At 40.2% G+C, this 21998-nt stretch overlaps 2 protein-coding genes across 3 annotated transcripts in view; one reads left to right on the plus strand and one right to left on the minus strand.

Annotated features, from left to right (window-relative positions):
• Positions 1 to 3770, plus strand: part of NANP (N-acetylneuraminic acid phosphatase) — a 4815-nt gene extending 1045 nt beyond the window's left edge. Inside the window, exon 2 of the mRNA XM_006018426.3 lies at positions 37 to 3770. Coding sequence (XP_006018488.1) covers positions 37 to 759 — 723 coding nt within the window. The 3' untranslated portion in view covers positions 760 to 3770. The remainder of the gene's footprint in view (positions 1 to 36) is intronic.
• The window catches only part of LOC102376769 (sulfotransferase 6B1-like), a 154217-nt gene that overhangs the window by 37824 nt on the left and 94395 nt on the right, over positions 1 to 21998 (minus strand). The gene's annotated exons all lie outside the window — the stretch shown is intronic.

A 21998-nucleotide genomic window follows, 5' to 3' on the forward strand; every position in this document is an offset into this window, starting at 1 on the left:
CATTGAGACCCTCTTTCTCCCTTTCATTTGCTAAAGGTAATAAGCGTCTTGCAATCCAAACATCACTATGACGAAAGAGAAGCCCGCGGTGTTTGTGAGAAGGTCCAAGCAAAGCTCCTCAAAGAGTGTCATGATCCAGCAAAGATGTGCATTACTGATCTAAGAATTTCACATTGGGAAGAAGCTATACAGGAAACAAGGGGTGGCGAAGTCGATAGAAATCTGGCTGCAGAGTGTTATTTCCTGTGGAAAAGGACACGCCTCCAGCATCTTATCCTGCCAGAGGATACAAGATGCATGTTAACTGAACTTCGAAAAATGGTCCGCCTTCTTCTTTTAACTAATGGAGACAAGCAAACGCAGAGGGAGAAGATTGAAGCATGTGCCTGTCAACCGTATTTTGATGCTATCGTTGTGGGAGGAGAGCAGAAAGAAGAAAAACCAGCACCTTCTATATTTCATCACTGTTGTGATCTCCTTGGAGTGCAACCTGGGGAGTGTGTCATGGTTGGTGATTCCCTAGACACAGATATTCAAGGAGGTTTGAATGCTGGTTTGAAAGCAACTGTCTGGATAAATAAAACAGTGGTAAAGCCTATAAATACCTCCCCAGTACCTCACTATGTCATTTCTTCTGTTCTTGATCTTCCAGCACTCTTACAGAATATGGACCACAAAGTGAATGCTAACCTAGAAAATAAAATGGCTAGTATTAATGAAATACATGACAGTTCCACTATAGAATTGCAGAAATGCTAAGTGCTTTGATTGATAATGCTCAGGTTAAAATTTGGCTCTAAAAAATGTAAACATGATGTTTACTTAAACGGTGGATGTGTGGATATTTGTGCATGGAGTTGAGTAGAGGAAAAGTATAGAAGATTCAATCCAATACTTACTGCTTGAAAGTTTTTGAAAAGGAAAAGCATAAGTGCAGTTCTCTTAAACTGTCTACACCTGGAAATTATTTTGACAGACTGTTTCTTAGGCATGTCTGTCTCTGACCGAAGTCTCTTATCAGTCTCTCTAATTTCATAATGAAAAGGGGAAAAAAAGTGTTTTGATTTTTTTCCACCCCCAGTTAGTTTCCTGGCTTACAAGTTTAGCTGGAACTCTAATTGTAAAGATTGTTCGCAGTGTGCAAAACAGGAGAAGTCAGGAGAGAGTAAATCTAGTAAACTTTCGTAATTGAATATGGAAATGCTTCTCCAGAAGAACTGAATTTCAATATTAAAAACATAAAAACGATGGGATCCAACATGTCAGGATGCTTTAACAAGTTTTGGCTTTGATTTTTGAGGGAAAGTGAGGTAAGGTTTTTCAGTTAATTTTGAGAGTTGTTGCCCTTATTCACAGATTCCCTTCTCCCCGCAGTGACTTTTTTTTTTTTTCTTCAATAGGACACCTCCCTGGCAGAAATACATGTTCACTTCAAAACTTCCATCTGTATAGGGGACCATTTATCAGAGATACTTGATGGATCAGTTTTTGTTATACTGCATTCATACTAAGTATAATTGTAATGCAAGTTATAATTCATGTAACTCCTGAGCTAAATGATTTCACAGGGATATTTTCAGTGATCTTCATACAGTTTTGTTGAACATATTTTTAAAGTTTATGCCTCTATTTGGTCTGGTTTTATTGGTGAATCTAACTAACCATTTTGCAGACTTTGGGCCTGATCCTTTACTTGGCTGGGGAGACTCAAGAGTCTGCTGACTCTGATCCAGATGTGAGATCAGGGCTGTGGGGGGCTCTCTTTAACTGTATGTTTGTACAACCTCTCCTAATTGCAGATTCTACATGTCTTTACATTTTCTTCAAGTAACTACATATGGAACTAGTACAAGTAAATGGTTTACATCATTCTCTTCTAGAAACTTTAATAATTATATTGCATGTGATAAATGGCTGTGGCTCACCTTTTTTCACTGATTTTAGAAGATTACATCATTAAATACTATACAGCTACTGTCCCCTCACAAAAATATTAATTTAATTTTGTTGTACTTTGGTTCCTTTGTGATAAAGATCTCTGTAAAGGACAGTTTTTAAGATTTTTCTGAAGACAAAACTGGTCTTATTATTTCCCAAACTTGAATTTTTGGGAAAGCTTAATTTTGATTTTTTTTTTTAATTGGAATTTATATACTTCTGTGAAATCATGGAATCTTTTTAATGTTGTAGCCAAAGATGTCATTACATGCTGACAGGTTTCATGTTTTACAATAATGCTCATGGCAGTAGGCATTGTGGTATTATGGATATTTTTTGTGAGTTAGCAGAAAAATGTTTTGCTGACTTTGAGAGTCATAAAAGACCAGCACAAAGCACAGAAACCTACTAGAAAGCAGGGTATGTGGAATGGCTTGTCTGTGTGAGACAGTTGCATTAGTTTAGCAAAGCATGCATCTAAACCAGTTAAGTTACGTGAGCATAGTCTCTTGCACTGAAATTCTTATTTTGGTTGAAATAAAGTCCAATTTGGTTAGCCTAACTTGACTGAGATTTAAGATAAATCAAAATAAGTCACTCTTTATCTAGTACCTCCTTTAATAAACTGCTTTTCAGAAAAAATGTAACCAGTTCAACTGAAGAACTAAGCAAGCTTCAAGGAACATAAAAGCTTTTAGTATATATTAATGTTTGTGGGGGGTTATTTATTTTTTTAAAACTAGGCGTATGAGGAGGATTATGTAAAGGGGAATAAAAAAGCATTGAGAATGTTAAATGATGTTGCCAAAAGAAAATGTTAGAGAGTGGAATTGTTGGATTGGCTGTAAATTTCTTTTGGTACTGAACCATCCTAATTCCAAGTGTTTGAGTACTATAACCACTTAGCTTTTATCACAGTTAAAACATTGGTTGTTTGTGTGGCACCACGCATAATGGCATCTTAGTCTGAGAGGCGTTTATATATTTGTGTAGTAGAAAGGTACAAACTAATAATTCATAATAATGTTCATGGACTCAGGTAGCTGTTGTAAATTGTCACAGCTCTGTTGATTTCAATTGAGTTTCCATGATTTATGAAAGTTGGGATCTGGTTCATACTCTCTTCTTGCCAAAGTATCATTCTGACTTAGGTTACTGAGCCTGCTTAATGTCTGGACAGTCTCCTTCTGTTTTACAGTGGAACATTGTTATTTTTGTTTTGCACATGGCCAGTTTTTTCTTAAATCTAGTCATAAAAGAAGAAAAAAAGCACTCTTATTGTATACTCAGGTGATACACTGGTATGCAGTGGCCAAATAAATATTTTTCTCTCATTTCCTGAATACTGTACCAGGCCATCAGCCTGCACTTACGCTACTTTCCATTGTTAGTATGCTGCTATAAAACAAGAAAAATGTGAAAAACATGGAAGAGGGGAAAAATGTAAGGTGTTTACAAAGAACCAGTCACTTAATCTAGATAATATAGTATTAAGGTTCTTTCAACAACTGGGCTGAGTTTTCTTGAAAATAAAAAGTTCTGGATCATTTTCACATCTGGAGCAGCAAAAAAACAGAATAGTGAAACAGTTTTATTCAGTTGATTTCTATTTTTGTGTCATGACTATGACCCAGAAAAGAAAATAAATGACTTGACTAAAATGCACTGCCCAGAAACACTACTTGAAAACAAGGAATTCCATATACACCTTTACTAAAAATGTTTACCTCGAGATAAGTACATTTCTAAGGGAAACAATCTAAAATAGTTTTGAATTATTTTTGGGGGGGCCATTTATTTAACATGGATAAATGAAAGGCTTTGGTTTTTTTTTAATTGTTGATTTAAAAATAAATTATGTACTAATTTAAGAAAATATCTCCTGTTTTTACTTGGTTCTCTTATTTCTATGGATAACTATATTTATCATGTTTTCCTTTAAACACAGCCTGTTTTTCAAAAATAGTATCATAAAGCTAGACTTTTAAAACCTTGTACCTGATTTTCAGAGCTGCTGAATATCTGTGGGTACTGTTGACTTCAAATACAGCTGTAATGATTAGACACTGAAACAAAGTTATATTCCTTTAATCTCTCTGCAACTGTAGCTCTGTGCAGTTGTGGCAACACTCATTGCTATCAGTACTTGAGCTAGTTCAAATATATGTATGTAAACTACAGACACTGCACTGTGGACATCTCTTAAGTCATATAGGATATTACTGCACTGCAGAGTTAACTCAGTGATTGTCATCCTGGTTAACCTCTTGGACTGGGCGTAAGCCACAATGGGCAAAGTGAGGCCTGAGTTCCTGCATCTTCATAGCCACTACTTTCTTGCTGTTTCTGACACTGCTGTCACAAGTCCATCCCTGAGTTCTTTATGGAACAAGTTGCCAATCCTCTCAGCAGCCAGGGATGAGGTTATTGTGGGAAGGCTTTGGAGAACCATTAGCACTCAACTGATTTAGCTTGCAAAGTGAGGAGATAGCCAGCCTGAGTAAAAGCAGAATGGGAGCTCTGACCTGTACCTGGCTGGTCCATCTTGTCCTATTTGAAAGCAGCAATACACTTGGGTGAGAGGTTTTGGTGTGTAAATGAGTAGGAGAGAGAACAAGAAGGGACCACAGTTCATTATGGGTGCTGTCGGGGCCGAGGGGCTGTGGCCAGCAGCCCGGGCACGTGGGCCGGGGAAAAGGTCGGCACGGCGAACTAGAATTAGGCACTGACGCGTAGAGGTTGATTAAAGATTATTTTACTTACACCGTAGATGGTCACGGTGCAGGAAGGAAAACTTTCTTGAGTTGCAGTTACAGACAAACACAAGCAGAGTTTGCTAGGCTCCACCGAAGACACACGAGCGGAGTTTGCTAGGCTCCGCTAAACGAACACGAACAGAGCTCTGGATACCACTCACAGAGTTTGCTAGGCTCCGTGGAACGACCGAAATGAGAGTCTGAAAGGTGACTCTCCACAAGCGCGCAGGGTAGGGTACGTCGAGGGATCGTGCGGCGACGGGGAGAGGCTAGAGGTTGATCAGGCCCCTGTATCCTCCTCTAACGCACACGCGGAGTTTGTTAGGCTCCACAGCGCGCTTAGAGTTCTTCACGAGATGGATGTGAAGTCCTCCAACTTGGGCGGAAACTGCTCAAGCCTCTTATACGGCTAGCAAGCCAATCGCTAGCCGCCACGTGGGAATAGTTTAGAAGCAGCCAATAGTGGGAAACAAATTTACATATGGGTGGCGGGAACTCCTTTGCACCGGGGTTTTCTCTATGCAACTGAGAATTGCACCGTGCAAAGAAAGCTCCATGTGGCGGGAAATAATTCTGCCGTGCCAAAGCACACACAAAATCATACCCTTTGGGTCATGACAGGTGCATATAAAGGTAATATTGAGTTACTGCTAAGGGTTTTGGAAGGGATATTAAATCTCATGTTTTGGGGAATAAGCAAATCCTTAATCATTGGAGATAAGGAATACTTAACAGTTTAATAGTGCTATTTTCCATAAATCAGAGTCCAAATCAAGCCCAGGGGTCAGAGTCTGAACATTCCAGCATGCAAGTCGCTTTGTTTTGGCCAGTATGGATCAGACCAAAACCTTCAGCGTGTACATCTAGGCAAGAATATAGATGAGGGGAGGCTGCCCTGGGCCTACCCTCCGCCTTTTAGACCACTGAGACGGAGTCCAAAGGCCAGGCCTTGTGCAAATGTTCAATGCATCGATGGTTGTAGCTTCTGCTAGACAGCAACAAATTAAAGCTGTTGCTGATTGCCTAACACCTCAGTGATGAGGCATTTCTGTCAAGGTGTTGTCTCAGCCTTTTTCCAGTCAAGGAATGAGCCCCATGAAGCAGAGGGGGTTAGAGTTTTGAAGTGCCCTCAATTTGCCTTACTCTGCAGGTTGCAATGTTGTATTTTATAGGAACTATCCCACCATAAGTAGCTCTGCCACATTGCCACCAAGTCCTCCAGTTGGATGCATGCATGTGTGCACAGTTACACTAACTGGATTTTTGTAGTTATGTACACACACACTGCTATTAATACAGATTAATATAGCCAAGTATGTTTTTGGGTTTTTTGGGGTTTTTTTAATAAGAGCACACTGGGAGCTTGTTCAGTTTGTGGTCCACTAAAACCTTTCTGCAGTACTGCAGCCTAGCCTGTCACTCTTAAGTCTGTTCCATCTCAAGTGCAAGATTTTGCACTTGTCCTTCATACATTCCATTCTATTAATTTTAGACCATTTCTCCAGTTAATTAAAACCATTCATGTTCTTAATGTCATTACTGATCATTTTGGATCCTTCAAGATCTATTACTTTCAGGTAGTAAGATCAAACTAGTAGGCCTTGAGTCTTCCAAGCTATTCCATCTGATGTCAATGGGATTTACAGGCTACAGAAGTAGACTGAAACTCATTGTCTGTATGTCTCTGGTTGTTCCTAGGTCAATGGCTAGTGATTGACGGTGTTTATCAGGGCCATCCCTAGAGCGGGTGAATCAAGGTGACGGCCCTGGGCCCCATGCTTTAGGAGGCCTCGCAGAGCCAGGCCGGCTTCATGTCTGGCTGCTCGCCACCCTCACCGCTGTGTCCAGGCCCTGCACCCTGCTACGGTCATCTCTGGTGTTATACATGTGCTTCCAGGAGTGGAGCATGGGAAGGCAGTCCAAGAGCAGCTCTAATTAAAGCACCCAGAACATCTCATGTATCAGTGTCCCCATGCTGAAAAATGGCAGCAGGGATGCTTTAACTAAAGCTCATCAAACGAGTTTTAGTTAAAGTGCCTCTGCCGCCATTTTGCAGCATGGGGATACTGATGCATGAAATGCTGAAGTCTGCTGGAGCGTGGTAATTACCACGCTCCAGCAGACTTGATTAATCAAGTCTCCTCTGACACTATAATTACAGTGCACCAGAGCAGCCTCACTGCTCATGTATAGGTGCCCTCAGTGACTAAATTAAGGCTGTTCGCATGATGTTGATTGTGCACATTTATACTATTTGTTTGCTTATCTGTTTAACATTTTTTTGTTTGAATCTATCTTATTAATATTAGTTTTACTGTAAAGTTGCCTTAAGATTTTTAACTAAAGGCTTAGCTGCGTGTGTTTTCCACCTTATTTCCCTGTTAAAATTGCTATCTGGGAATCAGCTGTATACAATGAGACGTAAAACAGGAACAGAAACACAATCTGTGTTCTGTACAGTGTTTTCTCTGTCTTTTGTGCATAGCTTTTATTTTTCAACCAAACCTTGCAACAGATTGATTTTGCCCATTATAACTTGCTTTCTAGATCACACTGTGTACATACAAGAGATGCAACAATGCAGGGATGATGTCAACTGTGCCTAAAGCAAAACTGCAGCTTTGTGCCTATGTTATGAGGGACCCAGATATACAGTAACACGTACTGTCCTCACATTGTTGGAATGTTTGGTGCCCTATCTCATTTAACTAGTATGGAGTTGCACAGGAGAATTCTAATAGATTTTGCTCAAGGGCCAGGAGCCCTTGCCTTAATCAGGAGGTCCTTCCAGCCTTATGTTTCTATGATTCTATAACAGGAAAGCATAAGGGGTGTTCATTTTTATTTTGTATGAGTAATTATACCGTAAGAAGGTGAGATCTATGAGGAATTTCAACATTTAATCAGAGGCCCCAATCCTACAATGACTTCCATATGGGCCTTACCTTAAGAAATAATTTGTACATTGATGTCCCACTGAAGCCAGTAGAACTACTCATGTTTAAAATAAACATGTACATAAATCTCTGCAGGATCATAATAAAAACATACTTTTAAGGTTCTCCTTTTTTTTCCCTTCCTTGTCTGATCCTTTTGCTAACATATCTCAGGCACTTGTGTGGTTAACCATGTACTCTATGCTTCCTAAAACAGAAATACAGTTAGAGTCTGAGAAAAATTTGGCAAGAGGTTCCAGCAGAAACAAATGGAAAAGTTCCACTTTCACACAGAACATGAGATGAGAATCTAAATCTATCGCTGTCTTGCATGGCAGGTGTTGCTGGAAGTATTTGTTTAAACTGTGTTTTGTTTTAAATAGGCTTCCTTCTGAAAATACTTCTCTGTGGGTGCACTTACATGAGACATTTACTGAGGAGTGCCTAATTAGCTCTGCAGCAAACATCTCGGTGTGTATGCACTTGACCCTATTAGGCTGCAGGTAACTAATAAACTCTGCAGCAAGTTAGTACTTCATTGCTGGATAGCCCCGCGCTGGAGCACCCTCATGCCCCAGCCAACCTCTCCACAGCACGTTGAGCTGGGTCAGAGAAGCTCTGGGCTGGCAGGCTGACCTCCCAGGCCCCCTGTCAGCCAGGGCTGCTCTGACTTGGCTCAACATGCTGCGGCTCTGGGTGCGCATTCAAACGCAGCACCTGGGAACAATAAACCCTGGCACGATATGCACCAGAGTTTATTGCTGTAAATTAATTGCACATGTAGATGCACCCTGTATTACATAGCCTGGGAACATTTGATCTCCCTTGCATGGAAAAGGACTGCATTTAATCACACTTGGATATCACAGCTCATAAAGGACTAAGTGAGATATTTTTCCCACAATTCAAATACAATTTTGCTGACTTGCTGCTCTTAGAAATAATCTATGGGGAAAACTAAATATTAATAATTCTTTTCATATTTTAATACATTCTAGGACTTTTCTCCACATACTCTAAGAACAAGATTTTTCTATTTACTCACAAAAATTCTAGTCAAATTTAATGATACATGTTTAAATAAAGTATTTAAAATTACATGGTACTATTAGAAAAATATTTACTATTATAATTTATGTCTAAGTTGATCAAAGAAGAAAGAGAATTCTTATCTACGAATTAGCATTTTTTTATCTTTACATTTTCAGCATATTACTGTAATGATAAAGATGCATCTCTGAAAAAAACATGGAGAATAAAAGTTATCATTGTAAATTCTCTTTGGGTTCTCATTTATATTATGTCACATTGTTCTGGAAAGGAAGTAGCTTGTTTTCTTCATATGCCATATGAATAACTCTGAGGACATCAGTCTGAGTACAGTGCAAAAACTAAGGGACAGAAAAAGAGTCAGTCTTTTCCAGTGGATTGGATACTCAGAGTCTGGGAACTGGGTTATAGCCTTGTGTAGGTTGTAGCCTTGATCTGTCATCATCATCGGCAATCCCTCACAGTCGAGGATGATTGTCCATGATTGTATTATCTGTGAATACCATCATCAACTTGTGGAAGACTATTGCCTAGGATCACCCCAAATGGAGGAAGAGTCCGCTGCAAGAATCTCAGTACTTCATAACCTTACTGTGATGACAACAGGAGTCAGAAAAGTGGGAGCGGCAGAAACAGTGTGTTGCAGATTGAATCAAGAATCCAGAACCACCATCCCACATGGAAACATGTGCCTGAATTACAACAAGAGTCACTTAAAGTACCTGGGCCTTAGTTTCTTCATTTTTTGTATTAGCAGCCATGGTTGGTGTCCAACTGAATGTGAAGTTGTTATACATAAGATCAATGTGCTTTCAGGAAAGGGAACTGGTGGGGGAGGAGGTAATCTTGCTTCTCAGTTTTATAGACTGAATGTTTAAGCAACGTGGCAAGTTCGTCTTTATGTATCTCCACATTATTGATAGTTTTCTTGTGTTCATAATAAAAAAGTGTTCCTCTGGGTAGCCATGAAGAAGTTGGCAAAAGATAGAACAAGAGTTCCTGTAGCAATAACTAGCATATTTATTTATTTATTTGATTTCTATGCTATTCTCCCCACAAAAAGGCTCTGAGTGGCTTACAATAAAAACAAGACATAAAAATAGATACAAATATTAGAAACGATAAAAAAAAATCTTCAGACAGGTTCCCATTAAATGTGGGTCTGTAATATAAAAGAAGATATCAAGTATGCCACTATAAATTGTGGTTTTCTTTTAACCCTTGAAAACTAAGAATTATAGTTAATGTTTCTTTTTCATATTTTAAAATAAATGTTATTGTCTACCACTATAATGTGAGAAGGGACAGCATAGCATTTTTGCCAAAATAGTAATGGTAACAGTTTGATGAGTCTTTCTGCATAAATCATTAACATTTTGTTCTCTGTTTTCCTATCCATTTCATTGCTAATACAGTGTTTAGTATTGTTAACACTGCATATTTTTATGGCATGTAAATCTTCCAGAGTGGGGAGGGGTAGGATTTATTAGGATACCAGCAGTGAATGGGTCGATAGGCTTTGTTTTTCAAACTGTTGATGCCTTCCATTGTGTTTTGTTGCAGACATTTAAATGAGAAGGGTCCTGAACATTCTAAGTCCTTTTTTTTACTTTCAGTAAGAAAATACATCAAACACATAAACAGGTTGTTTATTTCTCTTTCAATAAATGTCAGTGGGTGAAAATGCTGTTTCCCATTATTCCTATCATGTCCACCTAAGGGATTTCAAAGGTAGCTAGCATCATGCTATTGAAGATATCCTAATATTTTCCACATTAATTTGTGATGGTTTTTAGGTCTCTGCCAAGAGTGGTCCATCTTTTAACCAGAGACTCATCATTCATCCTGTTTTCTGTTTGTTTTATACTGAAGAAATAGCATGACAGAGAATTTTTTAGCACAAAGTAAATCTAACAACTATGACATGGTTTTGTAAAGAGTTTGAACATGTCATCATTTTAGCATCATAGAGAAATTAGGATTGTAAGGGACCCCAGGAGGTCATTTAGTCCAACTCTCTGCTCAAAGCAGAGCCATCCTCAGCTATATCATCCCAGCCAAGACTTTCTTTAGTCAGGTCTTAAAAACCTCCAAGAATGGAGATTAAACAACCTCTCTGGGTAGCCTGTTCTAGCGCTTTACTACCCTCATAGTGAGAGAGTTTTTCCTGATATCCATCCTACACCGCCCATGCTCCAACTTGAGACCTTTGCTCCTTGTTCTACATCTGCCACCACAGTCTAGCTCCAAACTCTTTGGAACCTCCCTTCACGTAGTTAAAGCTGCTACCAAATCCCCTCTCAGTCTTCTCTTCTGCAGACTAAATAAACCCAGTTCCCTCAGCCTGTCCTCATGAGTCATGGGCCCCAACCCCATAACCATTTCTTTTGCCCTCTACTGGACTGTCTCTAATTTGTCCATATCCTTTCTATAGTGGTGGGGGTGGGGGGCAAAACTGGATACAGTACTCCAGATGTGGCTTCACCAATGATGAATAGAGGGGAATAATCACTTCTTTTGATCTGCTGACAATGCTCCTACTAATGCAGCCCAGTATGCTGTTAGCCTTTTTCACAACCAGAGCACACTTTTGGTCATATTCAGTTTATCGTCCACTGTAATCCCCAGGTCCTTTTCTGCAGAGCTGCTGTTTACCCAGTTGGTCTCCAGCCTGTACTGGTGCATGGGAATTTTCCACCCTCAGTGCAGGTATTTGCACTTGTCCTTATTGAACCTCATGGGATTTATTTTGGCCCAATACTCCAATCTCTAGCTTGTTTAAATATAGCCTACCCATAACATTTATTTCTGTTTATTTCTCTATAGAACTATCAGTACATATGACTCTTACAGAGTGACTAGAAGGCCGTTATCTGGAAAAAAATCTCTTTTTTAAAACTTGACTTCCAAAACCCTATCTTTTGTTGGTTTTGTTTCTAAAATGTTGTAGGCATTTGGCAGTATTTACACAGTTTCTTATTGGTTAAAATATATCTCCAGTTTGAGTATGAGAATTTTAATTTAATATAGCTTCTCCCCGCTTAACGCCATAGTTATAGTCTTAAAAAATGTGACTTTAAGTGAAAAGATGTTAAGCGAATCCAAGTACGTCACTGTAGTTACCTACTAGCAGGTGGTGGCCAAAAAACCATTATAACTGAACATTGTGCAACTTTAAATGAGTATGTTCTCTAATAGATCAGCAACGTAATAACAAAACAATGTTAACCGGGATGACATTAAGTGAGGAGTACCTGTACGTAATTGTGGCTTTGCGTGAATGTTAATAATGCTGCAGTGATTCTGTCCTGTTGTATTATTTGTTATAATGGGGTTGATAGTGAATGCCTTCTTGTGGTGCCTCCCATGAGTAGCTGTAAAGCAAAACTAAAAGTCACTAAACTAAAACTTTCAGTTTTCCAATTCTGATACATTATACTTTCCAATTTTGGTATACTGACTACAGGATGAGCCAGAGAAACCTTTCCTGTCTCTGAGGGGAAAGCTTGACTGTTCTTCAACTTAATGTTGAAGGCTATATCTTGCTCAAGCATTCAGTGCTGAAATGCATCACCGGGGAAGTGAAACCATATGCAGTCCTTCTACAAAAAAACATGTAGAGCAGCTGCTGCAGATGAAGCTCTCAGGTACAGCCTTGCAGAATCTGTAGCTAACTGCATCCATGGCCTTGCTACCTTCATCAGAAACAACCTGCCGTACACTACCGAGGGACATAACACCTCTCAGAGTACAATAGAATGAAGCGCTGTCTGGGTCAATGACATAGTCACTGTCAACATAAATAAGTCACCCTCTCTGCTGTGTTGTCAATCACATCCCTACCTATTTATGACCAGTGACCTTATATGCAGAAGACTTCAAATGTCAACATCAAGGATGGGGATACTCTGTTAACAGTAGCAACAGAGACAATCTTTGTCTCATGGCAAACTTGAATGCTATTACCCTCATATATGACCTGAAGGAGCCATGTATCTTCCACTATGGAACATTCAGACAAACCCAGATCTTGCCTGGTGGAAGAGCAACTCAAGTAAAATATCAATAAGAAAAAGTACTTGACAGATTTCCATCGTCCCAGCACAGACTGTCACTCATCGGTACTAACAATATCTGGCTACCCCATCCAAACCAGCTCCAAGATGGAAGTTTGGGAAGGTAAACTGGCAGAAATACCAAAGGCTGACCAACATGAGAGGAAACCAGCTAGGGGAGGCATCAGAAACAAACACTGATCAAGACTACAATACTTTTACAAACTGCCTAATTGAAATAGCCAAACTCTGTGTACCTGGAGGCTATAGAAACCATTATGTGCCACACTGGGATGAGCAGTGCGAAGAGCTCTTTAATATCAAGCAATACAATGACCCTACAACCACCTAAAGAACTACAGAACAGCTGGCTACCACACTGAACAATATCAAAAAGGAGAGATGGCTTACTACCATAGAAGGATTGGATACGACCCACTCGAGCAGACAAGCACAGAGCACCATTAACCAGCTCACAGGCAAAGGCACCAGAAGCACGCTGAATATCAGAGTAGGCAACCACATCCTTCCCCATAAGTATCGCCAGAAATTGTTACACTAAAAAGCTTGTCACTGTACTTAACAGTGCGCTGAGACATAACAGGCTGTACAACTTACACACAGATGCACTCCCTTTAGTTGGGCATTAGACCAAATGATATAAGAAGACAGACCTTAACATCATTACTGGCAATAGAAGCAAGGGATGACAAAAATCACCTGCCACATCAACTGTTAACTGAAGACCCAAACAGATGGAGGCTAAGAGGCTTAAAAGTCATAAACCGTTTGTACATGAAGTACAAGATGAACATCTTGGACAGCCCCCTGTGTGAATGTGGTATCTAACAAACAGCACAGTACTTAATCAAAAGCTGGAAATTTGACAAATACCCAGACAGGGAACCCACACATTAAGCAATAATACCAGACAGTGGCTCATAAATTTGGAAGTTGATATCTGATGCCATACAAAAGAAGAAGTCATTACAGTAGCCAGCAAGAAACAGCTGTAGTGGGTCTGATTTTTCCACTTCATCACAATGCACCAACATCATGAGCTGAAGAGAAGAGAGTTTATACTAAAGTGAAGCCAGTGCAAAAACAGTCTTCACTTATGCTTTAGGGACAAGAATTTTAAAATGAGTTCTGCACAATTACAGGCCTACATTTGTGTGCACCTTATTTATATGTACACATCTATAGACACATCCTCAGCTCTCATTAGACTATCTTTGAGCCACACAAATACATGTGGTCAAGAAACTTCAGAGTAAAAAAGGAGAAAAAGAAGATTATATTCTGGCCTTTCCTGAAGGAAACAACTGAAGCCCTATATTTAGGACTCTTCAAAATACATTGGTAAAAGCACTATAAAGTGACCTAGGGAGCAGTTCTGTATTTGCAGGGCTGTGAACTATCCAACAGGTAGATTATATCTCTAGCTTTTATGATTCTATTGCCATGGTATTGCAATGGACTTTGATATTCTTAGCCTTTTATCAGATGTACCTGGCTATTTTACTGGCTGTTTGCATACAGAAATAGTATCTTTGATTAGGTAATCATGTTAACTAGGGTCACGATTTCCCACCTAAGTTTTTTTTTTAATGTTTGAAATAATTGAAAAATGAACAAGATTATGTCACTTGCTATACATCTTAGGTTTGTTACTTCATGAATGCTTTTCATTATTTTCACATTTTTCTCAATAAATGGCATTAGAGGTTTGTGAAGTCTAGCTATATGTACAATTTATTTCTATCACCCTTACAACATCTAGATGTAGCAAGTGAGATTAGGTCCCTGTTGTATGAAGTACTGTAACTGTACAAAACTACCTAATACAATAATCTTTACCAGGAAGGGTTTATAGATAAAACAGGTAAAGAAAGAATTAGCATCTTCATTTTAAATGTGAGAAACTGAGGCCCCTGATGGATGTTAATTTAATGGTAAGATATGATCTGAATCCAGATTCCAAAAATCAAGCATCCTGCCTTACCATATGTTATACATGCTTTGACCTAGCTGAACTGGGGGAGATTATTGACTGACCCTGTTGAGCTGTGTGCATACAGGGCTGCCAAGCACCTAGCTCTGGACTTGCCAATTGGCTCCCCCTCATTCAGTATTTAGAGACCCCTGGGCAGTTCCAGCAACCCTGGTCCCCATGCCAGCATTCAGTTGATTGTTGGCATGGGAACTGGGGCATGCCACACATTCAATTTAAGGTGCCATACAAACTTGTTACAAAAATATTCCACATTATATGTGGAACACCTTTGTGGCTGCTTTGACATTTTATGATGCCATAAATTGCCTGAAAATGTGGCATGTTGTCATTTATAACATGGTTAACAGATCAACCATGCCATAAATGAAATGTCTGCCAGCACCCTGATGCATAGCAAAATTCAATGAGTTGTCCACAATTACCTAAGAAAGAGTTGCAGAGCTAAGAATCTAAGAATTTCTTGCATCCAAATTTGGAGGTTTAGCTATAACAAAATCCTTCATCTCCAATCCCTATTTATAGATCATCAATACAGAAGATGTAGAGTAGCTTTTGTAATTCATCAAAAGGGAACATGTCTTAAATTTCAAAAAGCAAGATGTTTGCCATCCTGGATTTACTGGTGAGAAACAGCATCCACCTAAAAAAAGGTCCAAGTGTATGTTTCTCAAGTTGATGGGGCCAATAAGTTTTCTTTTATTTAATATCATTGTGAGATTTATTTAAAAAAGAAAGAAGCTGGTTATTTCCAGTATGGTAGACGTAACAAAATAAACCTATTTGATTATATGCTGCTCACATATACTGTTTTTTCCACCTACATTAAAGCAAACAGCACAGTTATGCTTTGTTTCTATGAGCACATCTCCAATGTTTTTCTTTCTGTCTATACTGTAACTGTATACACACATCGGGGAAAAAAATAATTTTTATGTGTAAAGTAAATGCCTAAATCCACACTTAGGAACATAGAAATAACTTTATATTCAGAGCACTCACATCCCAAGCTACTCCAGTGGGAGCTGTGCTTGTTCATTATCTCCCAAAACCATTCGTTTGCAGTTTGGTGTTTAGAATATGGATCTAGGAACCAAAATTTTAACACCCAGGTTTGAGAACACAGATATCAGTTTTAGTGCATTTTCCATAATGTGCAGTAGGTGGCAGATTAGGACTGGTTTTCTGTTTCATGCTTTCTACCCGCGGGGAAACACTATTCTAATCTTCTACTCATTTGATTGCAAAGCCACTTTTATGCAGTGAGCAGGCAATATACAGGGAGAGAGATCCTCTAGAATGATCTTCTGTTTTTTAAGTGTTTCGTATGCATCTATTGTTTTGCAACTCCTCTCAAAATCATAATAAAAAAAAGTGATATTTGAATGTAGTTTTTCATATTTGTATTTTCTCACTCATACATTTTACAGAACATTTTTGGAGAAAGGCAGTTCTTCAAATGGCCAGGGTAACCCCTTTTACCTCTTAAGCTTTACATCAGGGGCCAGGAAAGCTTAACCTGGGTTCTTCCTGGTGACACCTGACACTTGTACTTCCAGCACCATCCTCCCTTGCAGCTCCTGCCTCCCCGCCATTTAAGGAGGTTGCTCAAGTTCCCTTGCCTCCATTCTGGTTTCCCCCCGCTTTACTGAGCCCCTGGGGCTGGCATGCCACACTTAGCAGCGGCCCATGCCACTTGAGGCACAAGTGCTGGAGGTTGGCCATCCCTAATATAGGGTAAAAGAGAAAGAACTGTTCTATCATGCCCCATTATACTTCTTTGACCTTCATTTTGAGACTGAGCAAGCACACATGTGAAAGTCAGAACTTTATCCACATCATTATAGCTGTGTCTTGTTGATGCAGAGGTGCTTCCCTCTTTACCCGGCAATAGAGAGGGGGAGCTCTGTTCATGGCTCTGTGCAATAGTCTGGTATAAGACTGCACAGAACTTGCTAGAAGTCTCCAGAGCTAAACAAATGGAGGCCCTGCTAATTTTCTATTTTTTTAAAAATGTCTAAAGTTTGAGACTGAGTTCATGAACAAAAAAGAATGCACATTTAATTTGCTGTCTTTTCCTTTTACTCCCCTCCCCATTTTTCAAGGTGAAATACTGCAAAAGTGAAAAGCAGCATTTTCCTCATCAGTTGAAAGGGTGGGGGGGGGCACCTGTTGCCTTTAAAACTTCGTTTTTTAATTTTAAAAGTTCTCAGCCAGAAGATCCTAGTCCCTTCAGCTATCCCCCTGTGTGCCCGCTCTCATTTACTTTTGCATGCTACATGACCTCATCATTGGGTTTCAATGCAATCTCCCCAAATAATAATAATAATAATGAATTATTATGTTTAGTTTTGGTAAACCGTTAATTTTTTTTCTAAGAAGTGGGCCCAGTTCAAGTTACTATTTGTCTTTTGTGCCCAAGATGACAAATTTAGTAGATTTTTGTTTGTTTTTATACTTATTAATAGCCAAAAACTCTAAATCTAACTTTTATGGAGATTCTAACAGGTCATTCCAAGCAAAGTAGTAGCATTTGTTAGTTATGTTTGCTCCCCTGTATCCAATTCTAGTCATATTTACACTAATATAAATGAAATGTATGGCTGCAACTGTTACACAGGTGTAAGACTAGTCTAAGTAAGAGGAGAATCAGGCCCTCTACTTGTTAACTAATCCTTATCATCTGTGGCTGACAAATGAATTGACTCCGCACCAGGGGTTATTATAGCAAAACAAAATCAGGGGTGATGGCCTATGATCAAAGTCAGTGGGAATTCCCTTTGAGCAAATAAAGCAGCTGTTCCACCTCAGAAACAGAGATCACATTTACCTGGAATTCCCCAAGGTGACTCATATCTGGAAGGCAGCAACTACTCACTCAGGATGCAGCAATCTGTAACCCTATCCCGAGTTCTTCCCTAAATTCAATTTACTTAATGCAAGCTGTTCAACTTGTAAGTGGCTGGGGTTGCACACTCTTGGAGAAGCACCAGTGGGAGCCACACACTGCATGGCATGGGCTGCACCAGGTGGAGCAACAGGGCCCCCAAGGCTGCATGCTGTGTAGACACTGCCCCTGCTGTATCCCATACCTGGACAGGTGACCCCCAAAGCTGCACCGCATGCTCCTCTGTATATTGCCTGCTCCAACCTCATCTTCATCTTCTTGTACTGCACCACACTGGAGGGAGCAGCAAGAAGTACAAGTTGGAGGAGGGATGGAAAACCTGGAAACTCTTGCTGCTGTTGCAGCTGCAGTGATGGGGAGCAGTGATGGCCTGGGAACTGCAATTTAACCCCTTGGGGTCTGCATGTTGGACAGCTCTGCTTTAGTGCACTGCTTCTGACTCCACTCCTTCAGTTGCTGGTAAGAAGTTAGAGAAGGCAGAACTGGTAGAGCTGAGCACAAAGCAACGGCAACTAAACCTAGCAAGATTTTCGTGCAATTCTCAAGTCCTTGGTGATGAGGTTGTACACAAATCAATATACTGCTTTCACTTCCTGTTTAGAAAATATTTCATTATGTTGCCTCTATACTGCAAACTATAAGGAATTTCAAATTCACTGGTAATGACCTCTGATCATTCACCATCTTGATTATCATTTAAAACTTATGAGCACAACTGGCACCACTGGAGGAATGGTCTCTGACATAACGTCAGGCCCTAGCCCATGCAGGTAGGAATGCAGGACCGGAAGGACCTTTTATGTCATCATGCCCAGCCTCCTGCTGTTGCAGATACCTTGTCATATAATCTAATTCAAACACTTACCAAGTTCTATCTTAAAAATAAATAGGATTTTGCGCCCACTATTCCCACTGAAAAAGCTGTTCCAGAACCTTCCTCTTCTAATATCTAGGATCCTTTTAAATTTCCAACCTAAATTTATTCATGGACAATTTATATGCATTTATTCTTATGCCAACATTGTCCCTTAGCTTAAATAGTTATTGTTCATCCCTTGTGTTTACACCCCTGATAGATTTATAGAAAGCAGGCATATCCTCATACACACTGTACCGCAAGCTAGACTAAACAAAGTTCTTCTAGTTTCCTCTCCATGATAATCTCTCCATCCCTGATCATCCAAATAGTCCTACTTTGCCCCTGTCCATCTTTTGAGTTCATCTTTCTTGAACCTGAGTGACCAAAACTGCCAACACTAGGGGGGTTCACAACAGAATCTTTTTTGCTTTTCTGTACATTTAAATTCAACAAGCACAGATACATGAGTTTTCAAATAAACTGCTGTACAATATAGAGTACCGTAATAAATGAGTATAGAATCATGTAATAGTTATTAATAAAGAGCTAGCCATGTATGCTTTCAAAAAACCCCCCCAAAAAACCAATACGGATACTGCATAGCTCTAGAAATCTGGATAATTATAGGCCCTGAATCTGCAAAGATTCCTTCATGTGCGTTAATCCCCTTGAAGCTAATAGAAACCATAGGTTTAAATTTAGATTGATACTTAAGTTCTTCGTTGAAGCAAGACTCCTGTGTTGGGCAGTGTCAGGATGGATAGGATTGGAGGCAGTACCACCCAACCCTGGTTATTTGAGTAATGTATTCATTCATACCTAATATTTCAGCAGAGGGGCCCTCTTTCATTTTTTGCACATTCATGTAAACCCTCAACCCCCCAGTGTTTCCATACATTTCTACTTTGCGATTTCTAGATAAGTCGGTTCTCTAGCACTGTATTTTCTTAGCACTAAATTACATTAGAAATCTATGTTTATTCTTGGGAACAAAGCATAGAAATTATTTAAAAAGACTGGTGAATTAGCCATGCTATAACAACCAGTGTCAGGAGTACCAGTCCAGCATTATAAACAGCAGGGGCGTCAAACGCCATTGGCCCCCCTCTGGATAGATCTAGTCCCATCTTTAGTGGCAGGGTGAGCAGCACTGAAGGGGCAAGCAGTGTCAGGGAGCCACAGGCTAACACAGCTTCTCTGCTGCCAACACATGTCCTCAGCAGGGTTCTGCCCTTGCTCATCCTACCCCTGAATTCCCTTCTGGAGCCCTACAAACTTTATCTTTGACACCCCTGATACACCGGTGATGTATGCAGACAGCAAATACCATCCTATAGAGAGGCAGCTATTTTTTTCCAAAATGGAAAATTACAAAACCATTTTTGTCATTTTATATCGGGCACATTGATGTAAACCAAGTTTAAAACAGAATTAATAGTGTCCACACTGTGTTTTGCCCTGGACTGAGAGTGGAGCAAAAGTCAGGACCCATAGGCATTATAACATATTTACTCTAGTAAATGTTCAAACTGGCTACCATTAACTTCAATACATCTCAACTCTCTTTTGAAATGATGCTAGGTCTTTTATTTTGTTAATTTTTGTTGTGTTTTTCACCTGAAAGGGACAAAACACAAAAAAATCAAGAAATATGTTATAATGCCTACGAGTCCTGACTTTTACATACATTTAAAATTAGCCCTTTTAATTAAACCAGTGTAACTTTCAATATGGAGAAGAGCATAAATATAAGACCATTCAAATTACTCTACTGGGTCAAACGAAGGGTCCACTTAGCCTTGAATCCAGCAGTGGCAGATGCTTTGATTTTTAGAAGGGCAGGTATAGAGTAATCCATTCCCTGGTATGCCCTCCCAGTCCCCAGCAGTCAGTTTCATCCATCCGTAAATATGTCAAATCTTTTTGCACCTGGATGTTTTACTGGCCCCTACAACACGCTATGGTAGTGACTGCTACATGTTAATTATGTGTTGAGTAAAAATACTTCCTTTTTAAAAAAAATCTACCACCTCAAAATTTCACAGGTGTCCCCTTGTTCTTGTATCAGAGAAAAAAAAGCGTTCATTAGTCACTTTTCGCATATCATTCATGAGTTGATACATCTCTAACATATTCCTCCAGTATCATCTTTTTTCCAAGCTGAAGAGTTCCAGCCTTTCAGGTAAAGACCTAAGACAGGAGACTATAGGTCTGAGAGAGGATTTAAGTCAACCCTCATAGTGAGGTCAGGAAGAGACTCTAAAGGGGAATGAAGACTCCAGAAATGGATTATTTTGTGTTTGCAGAGCATGTGAAATGTCTTTAACAGTCACTTTAAGGGCTGCCGAATTTTGATTTGGGTGGAAACCTTGTAAGGTTGTGTGATATTTAGTGTGATAGTCAATGACAAAAGAGGTAAATCTGGTTTATTCTGAGATGAATCGATTAGACAAAGAGTGATAAACCTTGAACAGAACAGCTGTAGATGTTTCCTCTGGCATCTCTGAGTCAATAATGGTGGATGCCAGGGTGGATACTGAATAGAGGATAGATCACTCTAACACAGGGCTTCTTAACACCCAGTCCATGGACCACATCCAGCCTGTGATGCTGTGTCATCTGGCCCACAGGGCTCCCCACATGTCCAGAAGTTTGGAGGCAAGGGAGCAGTAGCACTAGAATTTCAGTGTGTCAGAGCAGTCTCATTGCTCGTGTATAGGCACCCTCCATTGTGAGGTACAGTACTAGGAAAATGCGCGTTAGCCTGGCTTAATGTGCATTAACTAAAGAGCATGCTTTTAAAGTGACGCTTCATGTGCATTAGCCTATTTTAATGCTCATTAAGTAAACAACATGGTTTTTTTAGATGTGACGGGCTAGCTGGCAGTGACCTAGCCCAGGGGTTTTGAAAGGGCAAAAGATGATTAGAGGACTTGGGATTCCCTTTCCTCACCAATCAGGCACCAGAGATTCACCCATCATGTCCCCTGATTGGCCCCTTGGGTCACCCAGGGGGGGATAAAAGGGGCAGCATGGCTGACTCAGGGGGGAGACCAGCGAGGGACTACAAGAAAGGAGGTTCAAAGAGCTGGCAAGAGCTGAGTCAGTGGGGTGGAAACAGTTGCCCCAGAAGAGCCTGAAGGAGTGGGACCTGCAGGCAGCAGTGGGACCCTCAGCAGCACGGCGTGTGGTCGGCAGGAGAGGCTTCCTGCTGCGCTCCAGGATCCCCTACAAGAGGCTGTGGCCAGCGGGAGGATCTGAGCAGCGACCAGACAAGTTCCCAGCTCAGCGTCCAGCTCCTCCAATCAGAGACCAGGCAGCTCGAGGTGAGGCCAGGGCTCCAGGAAGGTCAAGACCCCTAGCAGCTTGGAGCAGTACCAGCACTGGTGGCTATGTGGCAGTGTTCCTGCCTTAACAGGTGGGAGATCTGACTTCAAGTCCCAGCTTGGGTGAGTGAGCTAACAAGGAGAAATTCCTCTTGC

This window comes from Alligator sinensis, unplaced genomic scaffold (genome assembly GCF_000455745.1).
Source record: "Alligator sinensis unplaced genomic scaffold, ASM45574v1 scaffold489_1, whole genome shotgun sequence".
Taxonomy (NCBI): Eukaryota; Metazoa; Chordata; order Crocodylia; family Alligatoridae; genus Alligator; species Alligator sinensis.